The sequence below is a fragment of the Trichosurus vulpecula genome, chromosome 2 (genome assembly GCF_011100635.1).
Source record: "Trichosurus vulpecula isolate mTriVul1 chromosome 2, mTriVul1.pri, whole genome shotgun sequence".
In the NCBI taxonomy this organism is placed as follows: domain Eukaryota; kingdom Metazoa; phylum Chordata; class Mammalia; order Diprotodontia; family Phalangeridae; genus Trichosurus; species Trichosurus vulpecula.
The window spans coordinates 191,291,840-191,308,131 of NC_050574.1; the positions used below are offsets into that span (position 1 = coordinate 191,291,840).

At 37.7% G+C, this 16,292-nt stretch overlaps 1 protein-coding gene across 1 annotated transcript in view; it reads left to right on the forward strand.

Annotated features, from left to right (window-relative positions):
- Positions 1-13,977, forward strand: part of USPL1 (ubiquitin specific peptidase like 1) — a 43,881-nt gene extending 29,904 nt beyond the window's left edge. Inside the window, exons 8-9 of the mRNA XM_036744970.1 lie at positions 6,520-6,680; positions 8,606-13,977. Coding sequence (XP_036600865.1) covers positions 6,520-6,680; positions 8,606-10,542 — 2,098 coding nt within the window. The 3' untranslated portion in view covers positions 10,543-13,977. The remainder of the gene's footprint in view (positions 1-6,519; positions 6,681-8,605) is intronic.
- Positions 13,978-16,292: the final 2,315 nt, after the last annotated feature.

Consider the following 16,292-nt stretch of genomic DNA (forward strand, 5'->3'; position numbering starts at 1 on the left):
TCACAAATCCTAAGTGTAACCAGGAGACTTCCTAGTTTGTGTTAGCTGGCAGCAGGAGGAAGGAATTAGAGTCAATGAGACCTAGTTTGGACCCCTGTTTGAATGACCTTCCTCTTAAGGGGGGGATCTACAGCCAATGTTGTATAATATATGTGGCCATTAAAAATCCTAATGCAGTAGTTTTAATTTTGAAACTAGAACCTTTACATTTGTGTTTTGCTATCAAGGTGCATCTTTGGTAAAGTGGATTTTCATAAAGTGCTTAGGCTATTTTATTTAGTAACTAGATTGGTAAATATAATAGATAAAAATCTAATTGTCAATTAAAAATGAAATTATTGTAGGTTTTAGCAGTATTGAAAGCTGTACATATGTTTTAATTGTGTTTCAATATAATGCTCCTCTGTGATATATTTCTCAAGCCTCTTAGTTCTTCTGCCTTTCTCTTTTACTGTCTTCTACCTGTGTTCCTTAATATAGGCATTTCTCAAGTCCCTTCTTGTATGTCCTTTTCCTTAGTCATCTCTTCTATTTCTATAGCTTTAGCTATAAATAAATGCTAATCTCCAATCCTTATCTCTCTCTTTCAACTTGCAATTTCCAGTTGCCCCCTCTTATCCGAAGTTCAGATACGTATCTCTGCCAGGATATCCTACTGGCCTTTCCAGTACAGTATGTCTAAAATTGGATTCATTATCCTTTCTTCTGATGTCTGTTCCTCCTTCTAATTTTCCATACTCACAACTGCATTATTATCTTCAGTTCCTATTTCTTCTTTGTTCTTTTAGTGACCAAATACTGTCAAATTTACCATTATGACACCTCTCCCATCTATTTACTCCTCTTCATGTCTGCTGCCACCATTTCAATGAATGCAAGGCCTCATTACCTCTCACCTTGGCTATTACAGTAGCTTCCTAAATATCCATCTGCCCTACACATCAATGCCAGATTAATCTTCTTAATACGTAGATCTAATAATGCTCTTCTACCCTGAAATCTTCCGTGGCTCCCAGTTACCTGCCTTTCAAAGCCTTCCATAATCTGACCTTAATCTGTTTTTCCAGCATTATTTCATACCAGTTAGTCTCATATTCTTCAACCAAAGAAAAGGATCTCTCAAACATGTGCTTACCTCCATGTCCTTGTATAAATCATATGCTTGACATTCTCTTATCTCTCATCTGCTTGTGGAAATCCTGTTCAGATTTCAAGACCCAACTCAGATGCCATCTCCTTCACAAATCCTTCTCCTGTTCCTGTTGTCCAGCCAAAAATGAGCTCAAATGGTACCTGTTTGTATCTCTCTTGTGCTCTGACATTCTACTTTGCATCATAGTTATCTGTGAATGTGTCACCTCCTCTACTAAAATTTAAATATCTTAGGGCATGCCTCATTTATATTTCTATATCTTTTAGTGCCTACAGTACTCTCGTGCTTATAATAAGTAAATGTGGATTAAATCACTGAATGAATTGACATGCTAAATATTTCATTTTTAAAAGACCATCATTGTTAAATTAGTAAGGATTTGGTCATGTCATTGGCTTACCCCTGCTAATTTGCTTTCTGAGGAAAACCTCAGTTATGACTTAGCCTACATTGTTATTTGGGGGCAGTATTCTGTTATTTTCATGGACTCTGTTAGAATGTTCCCCACATACTAGTCAGAGTTGTCTTGCCCATCTCCTGAATAAGTGTTTTATCATTTACAAAATAGGTTTCTTTTATGCATTCAGAATGGTTAATATTTTCATAGATGTTCCGTCTGTTTTCTGAAAATGTGGAAAGTATACTCACAGCTAATAAGGATTTTATTTATTCTAAGCATAAGACACAATTTACTGTCTCATCTATAGTTGCCATTTTTTGTGTAATACACTTTTGCAATGTATTAAATTTATTTTTAAATGCCATTTGTAGGTTATTTTCATCATATCTTATATTCTTAGGTATTAGTTTAAAATTTTAAACCTTATATAATCAATAGTGAAATTTTAAATTTTTTACATTACAAGTTATTTGGCTAGAACATTGAACAATTGTGCCTTTAATATGCTTCAGATCATTAGTGTGGCACACAGTGGCTACTCTGCTATGGGAAGGAGTCTGATGACATTATCTTGAGAAGCAGTTGATCTCACATAAAATTATGCAGCAAGTTAGGATTTCTACTGAAGAAGCTGGGCTAACATCTTAAGATAGTAGACTTGGATGGATATAGGCCTTGAAATCCCATCCTTTCTCTCAAGACAAATAATGTCCATTCCATTAATACCATCTTCCCACAGGTGTTATAAGGTCGAGCTAGAGTCTCCCCTTCCATCTCTCAGCCCTAGACCCTGCCCAGCACAGCTCTTACCCAGCCCCTGAGCAGTTCTGGGTGATACACTTGAGGAAGGATCTTGACAGGCTGGAGCATTTCTGGAATGGTGAGAAAAGCTCAGGCCCAAGCTCTATGGAGTTAGAATGTGAAAGTAGCATCAGACTTGTATTAAACCCCTGAGAGTCAGATTTTAGCTGCCTATGAAAAAAAAACCCAAAAAACTAGCAGTTAGAGTAGAAGTAGGTTCTTGGTTATGTCAGGTCTTTAGACAAAGTCAGTATTGTAGCAGGGGATGATTGGTCTGTTTGGATTAGAGGACCTCATGGAGCCCATTTCTGAATTCTGTGATCACTGAGCCTCAGGGACTTCAACTGTACATGTCCTAAGCTATAAGAAGAGTTGAATTGTAGGGAATAGCACCCAGGGGATGGAAGAAAAGAAAAGGTGAAAAGGAGCAGTGTGAGGAGAAAGCCTCTGCCTGTGGAGAAGTAGTGTGACATTGAAGCTTCCACAGAAACTCTAGAATTCAGTTTTGCTCTACTTCACCTCACCTTAGGCACTGATACTTAGAGTTACTACTTAGCACCAAGAGGCTAAGCACCCAAAACAGTCACTTTAAAATCTAGAAAATGAGCATTGTTAAGATCTGCCTTCTGCTTTAACTGGAGAATAAAATCATTTCCTAGAATAGAAACTATTTATCATCTTTTGCCTGGACTATTATGTTAGCTTCCTAATTTGTAATTGGCATCAAGTTTCTGCCCTCTGCAGTCCATGCTCCACAAAAGGTATGTGTGATTTTCATAGTGTGAAGGTCTCACTGCTCACTGAACTCCCTTGTTTAACATTTGTCCAACCAATTTTCACAGTTTGTTATACGTTAGCTTTATACGCTATGGTCCATCCCAGTTGACTGCCTTGCTTTTCCTTAAAACATACTCTCTCTCCCAAAGGCTAGAATGTACTTCCTGACTTCTGCGTTTTAGAATTTTTATTTCTTTCAAAGCTCAACGCATGTACCCCCCTCCTACAGGAGGCCTTATCTGGTCCACCTATTTTGTATTTACTTATGTGTACAAATTGTATCCTTTATTAAAATATAACCTCCTTTAGGGGAGGGACTGTTTAATTTTTGTTTTCACATTTCTAGCACTCAGCACAGTGCCTGGTATGTAGAAGAAATTTAATAAATGCTTAATGATCGACACATCTTCTGCATTTTTTTTTTCTTTTTGAGGGGGGAAGGCAGGGCAGTTGGGGTCAAGTGACTTGCCCAAGATCACACAGCTAGTTAGTGTGTCTGAATCCAGATTTGAACTCGGGTCCTCCTGACTCCAGGGCTGGTGCTCTACTCACTGCGCCACCTAGCTGTCCCTATCTCCTGCATTCTAAGCTTTTTTTCTATACAACATCCAACCCAAGTTCTTAAAGTTTAAAAACTGGAAAAAATTAAAATGACTTCTGAGTTTTTCCTACCAACTATTTTTTTTTATTTAATGCAATTTACTTCACTGGCTAAAACAAGTTCAAAAAAGAATGTTTTCAGATGTTAAGTTGATACAGACCAGATCTTCTTATTTTTATGAATGAAGAACAAAGAATTTAAAGAGGTTTCAGCATCTAGCCTGTAGGTACCTTCATATAATTAGCAGTAGAGTATGTTGGGACTCTTTTGGTATATAACGAGACACAAAAACAACAAAACAGTGAGACCTAATGAGAAGTGGAGAGTTAGGGGCTAAAGGTTTAGAAAAAAACACATCTTTAATTTTATAATTGGAAAAAAATAGGGGAAATAGGATCTAATGTCTAGAATTTTGCTGCACGGGCATATTTCTAGAAATACATTTTATATATTGAGGGGCATTTGTAATTTGAAGATTTGATTGCTTTGCAGCTAAATGCATAATTAGGAGTAATTCATAATAATTATGTGATTAATCTGAAATGTTAAGAAACACTGTGAAGTTCATTTCAGCAGAACATCTTGAGAAACTGAGTTTTGGCAGCTTTTGAAAAATCAGTAGAAGGGACACTTTGACAGTTTTCTTACAGGCTAAAAAAGGATTAATTTCATTCGTACTTAATTCAGGGCCCAACTTCAGGCTGATTTAACAATAATCCATAGACTAGACAATTGTTATTTTTAGCAGTATTGGAGACAGAATTTTGGAATTGCTAGGAACTTTAGTTCCTAAGAAATTATATCGGTTTTTTTTCCTCCATTCTTTTGTTTTTACAATTTGAACTCTTCTCCAAATATAATTTTACAGAATTTCAGGTTTGAAAGGGATCATGAGTCATTTAGTCTGATCAGTACCTAAACAGAAATGTCCTCTATACCATACTCAACAAATGGTCAACAAGCCTTTGCTTTAAGATCTTCAGTGAAGTGGAACCTACTACCTCACTAGATAGCCCATTCCACGTTGGGTTAACTCTGATTGTTAGGAGCTGTCCAAAGTTTTTCACACTCTATCTCTCCCATCTGGCCTCGTTTTCCTCCTTTCAGTAATGACACTCTAGTTAACAAGTTCAACTTTACTTTATCTTCCTTCCTCGAATCCTGTGCCCCTTGTTCTGTTGCCGTTCATTCCTTTCCAAAACCCATTCCTGGATCACTTCATCCGTCTTCACCTCAACTCATATGCTGCTGAATGCCACTGCATTCTGTGTTTTGCTGTCATACAATTTAAAAACCATCACAACACAACCACACTAATTTGCACTCATGTCACAAACAGTTAATGATGTTGTTACTGTAGTTAACATGCATCAAATGTAGATTTACTTTTCATATTGCCCCTCGTTGTGCCGTAGATTTGGCCAAGTAGGAGTTTAATCCCTCTTCCGTGCGACATTTCTTCAGACATCGGAATGTCCTTACCTTTATCCTCCTGATTGGCCTCTTCTAGATAGCTCATCAGTAGCCTTGCTAAAATGCTGATCCTAGAACTGAATACGATATTCTGAATGAGACTAAGAAGTCCCTTGTTGTTTAGTCGTTTTCAGTCGTGTCTGGCTCTTTGTTGACCCCATTTGGGGTTTTCTTGTTAGAGATACTGGAGTGGCGGAATGCTATTTCTTTCTCCAGTTCATTTTACAGATGAGGAAACAGGCAAATAGGGTGAAGTGATTTGCCCAGGGTCACAGAGCTCGTAAAGTGTCTGAAGCAGATTTGAACTCAGGAAGAGGAATCTAGTGTCTCGGGTCCTCCTGACTCCAGGGCCAGTGCTCTGCTCACTGTACCACCTAGCTGCCCCAAGAGGTGTCTCCCTGACTCCAGGCCTGGCACTCTATCTACTGTGGCACCTAGCTACCCTTGACCTGGATACTATTCTTCCCTTACTGTAGCCTAAGATTACATCAAATTGGCATATCTTCAAGAGGTTTTATTGATTCCTTTTTTGTGTCACATTTCATTCTAAACTCTGCAGATGTCCTTTCTCCCTCACCCCCAAGCACTAAACCTTACCTCATAACAAAAACTGTTAAACAGAACCAGATAGCACAGTGATCCATTGCATGACAATCTACCTGTATCATCCTCACTTCTTTACCAGGACAAGGGAAGTATGTTTCGTAATTTGTTCACCGAGACAAAGATTAGTAATTATAGGGCTCAGAGTTTGTTTTCCTTTTAGCATTCTTTTTCCTTTGTCATTGTTGATACTGTTCTCCTGATTCTACTTACTTCACTCTGCATCAGTTCATAACATTCTTCCCATTTTTATCTGAATTCCTTATATTTTAAAATGATGACTCCTGTTTTCTTAAACTACCAGTTAGAACAACTAATTTGGGGAAATCTCAGAGAAAGATTTTTGAGGGTCTGAGTTTGATTGTACAAGGTAGTTGTGGCTACTTGGAGATTTCCTTATAAGACTTAATGGGTATATTTTGCAAAGCAATTTTTGCTTAATGGCCTGTGATAGAACCTTATTGCATGATAGCTTCCAACTGTGAGTGATAACCCTTCTGAGGAGAGTTTTGTGTTACACACTTTTAAAAGAGTTCTTCAGTTCTAATTAAGAAACACATCTGGAGGGGCTCAGAAAAAAATTACTGCTTCAATATGTTAGCAGTCAGCCCTGAAAATGAATTGTATGTGACTTGTTAGCTTCAGACTCTTTTTTGTATAACAAGACATATGGTATTATTTGTTTGACTTCTCTTTTCTGTTTCCCTCTAGAGTATCTTCAGTATTAATGCTGCACTTTGTAGAAGGCTTGCCATGTAATGACTTGCAGTTCTATTCATTTCATTTCGAAGGCTTTTTCTACCAAATAACTTGTGTGATTCAATATCAAATAAATGAAAAACATTTTATAACTTGGATTTTGAATTCTGATGGTAAGTATTTTAAGTTGATTTTTGCAATGCATGCTATTAAAAATGAAGTTTTAAAGTATTTGTTGAAATAGACAATAAGAAGTACTTTCAAAGAAAAGTACTTTCTTTTGATAATGCTGGCTGATTTTGTGTATGTAGTTAAGAATTCAAATTATCAAGTTTGCAATCTTTTTTATCCTTACCTTTAAATGAGAAAAGGCTGTAATAACTTAGTTGTATGTGTGTGTTTACGCATATAGATATATGTGCATAAACACACAAATATCTGTTTCACATGTAAAGGCACAACCAGATAGGAGAATTTGTTCATTCCACCAAAGGTCTTAAATATAGAAATATTATAGCTAAAGAAAAATTCTGTTAACCTCTTTAACAAATTCTTGTTGTGGTTTATCTGTTCTCAGATATAATTATTTAAAGTAAAGGGTTTCTCCCTTACTTAGACTAAGCTCATGAAAGTGCTAAGCCTGAGTGAAATTCAGATATTACATTTGCCCTTGGCTGTATTCCAACCTTAATAAGAAATTTGTAGAGGAGAGCCTTCAACAGCCATTTGTTTTCTTGAAAATGTCACTGATCTCTTTTATTTTGACATCACCTACATTTCTCTCAGAATCTCTCCCTTGCTCCATCTCAGAGAGCTATCTCATGTAAGAAAGGAAATTTTTAAAGGGGAAAAAAAGAGGAAGAGAAGAAAAAATCAATTGGTTTTGTTCCATATATCAACAAAAGTCTGGAAAATATATGTAGCTTTCCACACTTTGGAATCACCTGCCTCTGCAAAGGATTGGGGAAGGTGTCTTCTCATGCTTTCAACAAATGTTTACTAAGTGATTCCTATGTACAGTGCGCTAGGGTGGTCCAAAGACAAAAGTCAAAAATAAGACCTACCTTCCAGCATCTTAAATTTACGTTACCTGGTGAGTCCCAGCATCATCATCAGGCTGTTTACTGTTTCATCATTTTCTCAGCTTCCTACTCTTTTCAGCAAGTTGTAGATGTGAAAGGTTGAAAAAAAAGATAGAAAGGGGGAAAAAGGAAGGCAGTGATGTCTTTATATTGCTCCAGTGTTCAGTCTCTGATGTAGATCGTCGTCTGGTTATTGAAGTAGCTCATCGGGAGCATAAAGGATCATATTTGTTGTTTGGTGCCTGTCCTTGAGCTTGGCTAATAAATAAATCATTGGCTCTAGTCTTATTTCTTCCCATGCAAAAATGCTTTTTTGTTTGTCAGGAACGTGGTATTTTCTTTTTATCTGCTGCATGGTAGAAGACGAAGAGTCAAAAAAGTTTAGTAATCAAAGAGGTACGCGTATGACTTGAGGCACTTTCTGCCTCTAGGTATCAGAGACTATAAATAGCTTACAGTTATCTGAAAGAAAACTGGAAATTCTGCCAGAATTTTGTTATTTTGTTATATTGAGAATGTCGTGAAGCACACAGGGTTCTTTGTTAGAATCTAACAGGATTTAAAAACTTACTGCCACAGCTGTTTATATCTGTATGTTCATTTTTTTAGCTCAGTTAACCAAAAATTGTCTTTCTAACAAAATTGTTTTTGAGACCTGATTTTTGGGGTGGTGACTTAATTTTAGATATTATTTGCAATGCTCATTCAGTTCCTAATAATTCTTAATAGGACCCTTAAATATTGAGGGTGGGGAGGGACAGGGCACAGCCAGACTGTCCAGATAACTGCCGCAGTTCTTGAGCATTGACGTGTAAGGATGCTGCCTTTATTAGTAAAGGGAAGGACCTTTGGCATTTGTCCGGGGCAGGCGCTGGTGTGTTGTGAAGGGTTATGCAGTAGTCAGATATGGAGGCTGAGGGGCAAAGGAGTAGCTGCCTTTAACACAGGGAAGTAGCTCGCACGTACACAGACCGAGTAATCTCTGAGTGTTTAAGTTGTTTACTTTATTTTTTCAGGAACTTGGCTAGAATGTGATGATTTAAAAGGACCGTACTGTAAGAGACACCAGAGATTGGAAGTTCCTGCTTCTGAGGCTCACATTGTTATCTGGGAAAGAGATGTTTCCCAAACAATAGACAAGTCCAGTGTAGACTTTCCAATTAGAAAGACAGGAAGCTTCAGCCTCAGTGATTCCAAACCAGGAGCTCTGGCAGTGTGTGCTGGTGCTGGTGCTGGTGGCGATGCTGCCGCTGAAACGTTTCCAACATTCAATCAGGAGGACGTTCTAAGTGCTCCAACTGCTGATACACAGTGTGTAGTAGCAGCAGATGCCGAGTACAGTTTATCTGGTCTAGAAGATTTGGTAGATAGTGATGTCATAACTTTGACCCTTACAGAAATTCATGTGGATTCTGAGGGCAATCCAATTGAAAACCAGCCTGTGGTAGAAGATGAGTCTGGGATAAGAGATAAGGCAGTGGTGGAAATGGACGCTTTGCAAAAGCAAGAATTAGTATTAGCTTCTTCACAGCCAACTCCGTGTAGGGAAGCACCTGTCCAACCTCAAACTCTGTCTACTAGTATCCTAACTCACCATGCTAGTATTGATTTGAAATCGGATCAGCCGAGTCCAGAAAATATTTCAGGCACAGTACATGTGACTACTCTTCCACAAGGAGAGAAGCCATTACAAATTCAAGAGACTACAGTTACATTTTCTTCCATCGCCTTGGAGAAGGGTGCTGTATCAAGTCCAGTCCTTTCACCAAAGGTTGAAAAACTTGTGTCAGAACAAAGCGTCTTATCTCAAGTATCTAACTTGAAAACAGCAAATGGTATTGCAGGAGATTTCCAAAGTATAGTCCTGGATTCAACACATAATTCTTCACAGTCCCAATCACAGAAAAAAAAGTTTGTAGGAAGTTGGGTAAAAGGATTACTAAACAAGGGAGTTTCTTTTATGCCATCTTGTGCCTCAGCTAATGAAAGAAAGGTCCATTTGCAAAAGACAACTGACTTGAACTCTCTGGTTAAAAGGGCCAATAATTTTCGGGGCTTTAAACCTAAAGGTATAACCAATCAAACAAGTCCTCAAACACCCAAGAAAACACCCAGGTCTGCGTGCAACTCACTTCCAGTTCTTAACTCTTCACCGTCAAATATTAGTACATCTTTAATACCTGATGAAATTCGGGAAGGTACAAAGGTTTTGACTAAATCCTTGCATAAAAATGTTCAGCCTCCCTCTAGTGGGATACCTCCTAAGCACAGTTTTAACGGAAATGAAAATCACATCTCTTCAGGGACACATGAGAGTCAAACTCATAAACTTCGTCTAAAACTTCTTAAAAAACTTAAGGCAAAAAAGCAAAAACTGGCCACTCTTCAGGCTCTCCAAATAAATGGAAAGTCTCCAAGGAAAAGTACAAAGCACTTGCCCCAGGATGCATCTCCCAGGGAATGTGAATCACTGCAAGGCCTGTTAATGGAACTCCAGGATCATATCAGTGCCACAGATAATAAACCTAAGGGTACCACACATTCCGATATTTCCCTGTGTCATAGCCCAACTCATGAAGAATTTTTAGCAGAATTACTGTCTTCTACTACAACTGTTGCCTCAACAGAACTTCCAATGGATAGAGAAAATGATTGTGAATATTTGGAGATGGTAGATAACTGTAACACAACACCAACACCTAGTGACTTTGTCAGTGGGTTTTCTTCTGCATATCCTAGCAAAGACCATAATTATCATAGTCCTGTAAAACAAAGTCAGTATGAAGTTCAGATGGACTCATTAACAAATAATTCTTGTGCTAAAACATTAAACTTTGAAAATCCCCTAAAGACAGATATTCTTGATGAATTTTTTTCCACTTCAGTATTAAGTTCTTCAGCAGATGACATAGAATATTTACCTCATTTTGATGAATATATGTTTGACAGTTGAATGTCAGTGTTTTTAGAATTTAATATTTGTATTATTGTTTTAGAAAAAATATTAAATTATGTTTTCAAATAAAAACTGCACGCTGGCTGTGCTCAAAATGTAAATCAGAAACCTAGTTTGTGAAATGTATTGTTTATTTGAACAAAATGTAACATACTAAGGTCCTTATTATTTCCCAGAAAGCACTTCTAATCTCTGAATTAAAATGATCAAAATTCTGTTTTCAACATTTGGGGGTTAATTTTTTATTTTGTGGAATTAGTACTTGTTTTCTACAATTTTAGATAACTAGAAATATAGTTAATGGACAACTTTTTGATCTCTACTGTTTTAAAATTACAGGTAATGATAGTATTAGTTCATGTATCCCAGAACTTTAAATAAAGTGCATGACAGGGCTTATTAATGGACTTCATGTAGGGATAATGTGCTGAAAATGCTTTTTTTTTTTTTAAAGATGTCTTTGAATGGCATAGATGACATTAAATTCTCAATAGATAATTGGAAACAGAATACCACTTCTGGTACACTGGTAGAGGATTTAACACACCCATATATATATCATATTGGGCAGCGAGGTGGTACAATGGGTAGAGTTCTGATGCTGGAGTTAGGAAGACTACTAGGAGTTCAAATCTGGCCTCAGATGCTAGCTGTGTGACCCCTGGGCAAGTCACTTGACTCTTGGTTTCTTCATCTGTAAAATGAGCTGGAGAAGGAAAAGGCAAACCAATCCAGTATCTTTGCTAAGAAAACCCAAATGGGGTTAGGAAGAGTTGGACATGACTGACTGAAAAAATGTCATGCTAACCCTTTCCTAAACTGGTTGTTTTCCACAGTAGAGTGAGGATAGGGTTCGTGTGTCTCAGTTGTTTATACGTACCTGGAAGAAACAATTTTGGCTTCCCATATACTACTTCCAGGTTGCTGGGATATAGGGAAATGAAGTGAATTGGCAGTGTCAACACACTTCACAACTATACATCTCATTCAACAGATGTTTAAATAACATGGCAGCTGACATGATAGTAAGGATGGTGGCCCTGGTTACCAAGAAAGAATAGGTAGGATTATGAAGGTGAACATTAAAGGGTATTTCACCAGATTGTGAAGGAAAACTACGGACGTGTAGCCTGTTACTATTCAAACCACTCTGATCCTCTAATACTGCATTGACAGCCTTGGGTTCTCAGCGGTCCCATGGAGAGTGCCAGAGTTGGTTGGCTGGACGTCTCCTCCAAGAAGCAGGATGGTAGCTCCTACAGGTTGGCCAGAGCATGGTTAATACGCATATATTTTTTGCCTCTACACCTTGATGGGAAAGTCAGTCTTTTTGATCAGATCTTTTTAATTCAGGGATTCTTAACTCAGGGGTCTATAAACTTTAAAAAAATTGGATTACTTAAAATTCTTTTCCTTTGTAATCCTTTGTATTTTATTTTATGCATTTGAAAACATTATGAAAAGGAGTTCATAGGCTTCACCAGACTGTTAAAGGGTTTGTGACATGAAAAAAGGTTTAGAATCTCTTATTTTAAAGTACTGTTCAGGACCTCCCTTCCATATAAAATACACGACAAACTTGAAATGCCTGTCTTAGAGTATATTAATGCCCCAGGAAAAGACTTGTGAATAACCTTTCAGCACAGGGTACAAATGTACTGTGATCCAGTGAACATTTTATAGTAAAAAAATATTGGCTGGCTTTCCTTCTAGCAAATGTATTCAGTACCCACTATAAAATATATACAATACTGTGCACAATGGAGGCAGTATTCCAAGAAGATGCTGTCAGTCCCTGCCTTTAAAGAGCTTCCCAGTGTAATAAGGCAGCAGACAGATAAAACACAAATGAAAGAATATCAATAAAATGCCTAATAATGTAAGTTTTAAAAATTGTAGCATTTTCTATGATTGCTAAAGGAATACAGGGGAAATCTCAAATATTCCAGAAGAATGTTATAGAATTGGAATCTTAGGATGTACCCACAAGAGAGATTATAGAGAAAGTGACAGTGTAACACTGTAATTTTCAAGTGGAAAGGAAAAAAGACCTTTATCTTGTTGAGAGTGAGTAAGAACTGTATAGCTCAGTGAAATGCCCCGTTTAACTCTCGAATTAGCCCGACATCATGGGAGAGGGATTACCAATATGTGCCCAGTGCTTAGAGATGTTTCTGCCACAGCTAGCACTTAACCTCAGTTTCTAAGGTAGTGTAACCAAGTCCTATTTAATAGGAAGTGACAAACTAAATTAACTATAAAACCAGAAATGCAATCTTTGGCAAGTTCTGCAAAAAACCGCTGTTCAAACATTACAGAGAATTTCAGGGCAAAGTCAATGTTGGGTCTTGGGTATTGTGTGCCAATGCCTTGAACAGCATCTCTAATCCACTTAATTACTTTGTTGATTAATAGCACCTAGTTGCTCCCTGGCATTTCAATCACAATTTAACTTTTACTTTGCTTGGGCTATGAAAGACTTAAAATTAAAGCACTTAATTTAGAGAGTAGTTGGGAGTGATCAGCCTTATTTAGCCTGATATTAAAAAGACTAGTGAAATAAAGAATTAATCTTATTCAAAAGATGTGAACAGTTCGAAATGCTATCAACCACATGTGAAAAAAATGCTCTGAATCAGTAATAATGAGAGAAATGCAATAAGACAACTGAGATGCCTTACCCATCAAATCAGAAATAAAGTTTGAAGGCTTGTGGGAATAATAAGCCATTGGGTGGAGCTGTACCAACTTTTAATTTAAGTGACTTGCCCAAGGTCACACACACAGTGTGTCAAGTGTCTGAGGTCTGATTTGAACTAGCTCCTGACTCTAGGGCCAGTGCTGTACTCACTGCACCACCTAGCTGTCCCTGCCAACTGTTTTAAGACTTGCCAAACAGTGGAAAAAATTATTTGAAATTAAGATAGAAAAGTTAACAGTTCGTACTCCTTTGTCTAGAACTCCCACTATGGAGCTTGCACCCCACAAGGAGAAAGGGCCTGTAGCTCTCAAAAGACTCAGCAGTTCGTGGTAGTTGAGAACTGAAAAAGTACATGCACTTGGATTGGGAAAAGGCTAAACAAATACAGTGGAAGCTGATGAACACAAAGGATTTAGAGAGATGTGAAGACACATAGAGGATAAAGAAAGCAGAACCGGGGAAATAATAGACCAAGTTTATAAAAATATAAATGAAAACAAAATCAAAAGGTACTTCAATACAATGACTGATATTGGTTCCAGATAACATGTTAAAAGTCTCTGTGAAGAAATAGTAAATTATTAATGTAGAATATTGCATGTCCTGTCAGTTGTAACTATTATCTGCTGGTTTTCCTTAAGCTTTTTTTTTTTAAAGTGGAATGGGAAGAAATATTGGAAAATGATTGTTGTCAAAAAGTGTATCAATAAAATACCATTTGAAAAAACCCATTAAATAGTTAATTTAGTTCTTCCTGGGGCAACTCTTGTCAAGTTGTTAATTCATCCTTTACTCCAGTGAATCTGAACTCATTGATCGGATGTTTCTTCTGGTTATGTGGATTACAGCCTAGCTCGTCCATCCTGTACAAGACTTGTCCACGGTCTAAAAGTTGGCAGCAGGGAGTCCCGCCAAAGTGCTGGAGGACTTCCTTGATTTCTCCTGACATCATGGGATACCAGTGAAACTCTCAGACTGCCTCTCATCCCCCACCCTAGCCACATGACCCAGACTAGTTTGTCTTTAATTCTTACTTTTTTTGTCTTCCTATTCCCAGCATCTCACACAGTCCACTAACAGGGACTGATTGAAGACCACAGGTCTGGTTGTTTTAAATTGTTTAGTTTCAAGAGGGTCACAGATATTAGAGCTAAATGAGACCTTAGAGATAATTAATTTTAACTCATTCATTTTATAGATGAGGAAATTGAAGCCCAGGGTTCTAAGTAGCAGAACTGAGATTCAAATTTAGGTCTTTTGACTTCCAAATCCAGTGCTCTTAAAAAAAAAAAATCAATCTTTTCCCAATTGATACAGAACTCTTGTAACAGAGTTGGGCAAAACAAGCATATTCCAATGGTCTTTTCATTTTACTTATTCCTATTTTTAATTTTGTTCCAATAGCTAGGTGGCTCAGTGGATAGAGTGCCAGGCTTGGAGTCAGGAAGATCTGAGTTCAAATCCAGCCTCAGAAACTTCCTAGCTATGTGACCCTGGGCAAGTCACAATTAGCTCATCTCTAAAATAAAGCTAGCAATAGCACCTACGTCACAGTGTTGTTGTGAGGAACAAATGAGGTAACACTTAGTGCTTAGCACAGTGCCTGATACACACTAAGTGTTTTATAAATATCAGCTATTCTTATTATATGGGTCTTCCCGCCAATACTGCCAATCATAACCTGTCCATGCCTTCTTTAGCACAGTAAAAGACACATAGTGTTTTTCCATTTCATCCTACAGACTGTATGCTGCAGACCTTTCTTCAGGTCTTTTAAACATTCTGTAATGTAGACCTGTAGCTATCCCTTCGATGTCTTTTACTTAGTAGACACCCAATTCTTTGTCTAGTTGTTCATTTTGGGGATGATGTATTTTATATCAATTATTTCGCACAAGTCTGATGTTATGTTGCAGCTACTTACATTTTGTGTCCTTCCCTTGCCCTTTGGGTCACCCATAATTTTAAGTGAAAGATTGTGGCATTCATGGTCCACAGCTTTATAGCATCCCTGGTGCATAACTGGTATTTTAAAAGTAAGTTGGTAGGTCAGGAAGCAAAGTGAAATTGTTGAGATAGAGTTTGAGGATTAATTAGGCACCATCATGTACCAGACACTGCCCTGGGTACTATGGATACAAAGACCCCTCCCTCCCCCTCACCAAATCAACCCTCAATTCTCCCTGCCCTGTAGCACTTTAAATTCTGCCGGGTAAAGATCATATTCAAAACAAATACAGTGTAACTGGGGCAGAGAGGTGAGGCAAGCAAATTCAAAGTCATTTGGGAAAGAACTAACCAGGAAATCAGGGAAGGCCTCTTGTAGCAGGTGATCTTGGAACTGACTCTAAAAGGAATTAGGGATTCCAAGAGGTGGAGGCTAGGAGGGAAAGCCCTCCCACTCACCTGTGCAAAGGCAAAAGATAGAATGTCATGTGGGAGAAATAGTAAATAAAATGACTGAAACAAAGCATGTGAAGATAGATAATGGATAATCAATGTTGAAAGTTAGATTGAAACTAGATCGTAAGGACTTCTAACTGCAAGAAGAGTTGTATTTCATCTTGTAGGCAATTAAGAGCCACTGAAACTTTTTCAGCCAGAGAGACATGGTCAGACCTGCATTAATTTGGCAGTTGAGTGAAGGATGGATTGGAGAAAGGAGAGATTTGAGGGAAGTAGACCAATTAGGAGGCTGTTTCAGTAGTCAAGGCTTGAGGTGATGTGGGCCTGAATTAGGTGGTTGTGGTATGAGAGAAGGGGAAATGTGTAAGAAATGTAGTCAAGATAATGTAACAGAGATAAAATTGACCCAACTTGAAAAGAAACTGGACATGGTGTCTAATCGAGAATGAAGAAACAAGGATGACTTTTAGATTACAAACTTGGGTGACTGAAAGCATAGTGTCCTTTTTATGGAAATTAAAAGGAAAAATGGAAAAGCGTTCACTGTGTCCTATGGGACATCCAAGTGGAGATGGACAGCAGGCAATTCATGATATAGGACTGCCACATGGAAGAGATGAGCACTGGATATGTAAATATA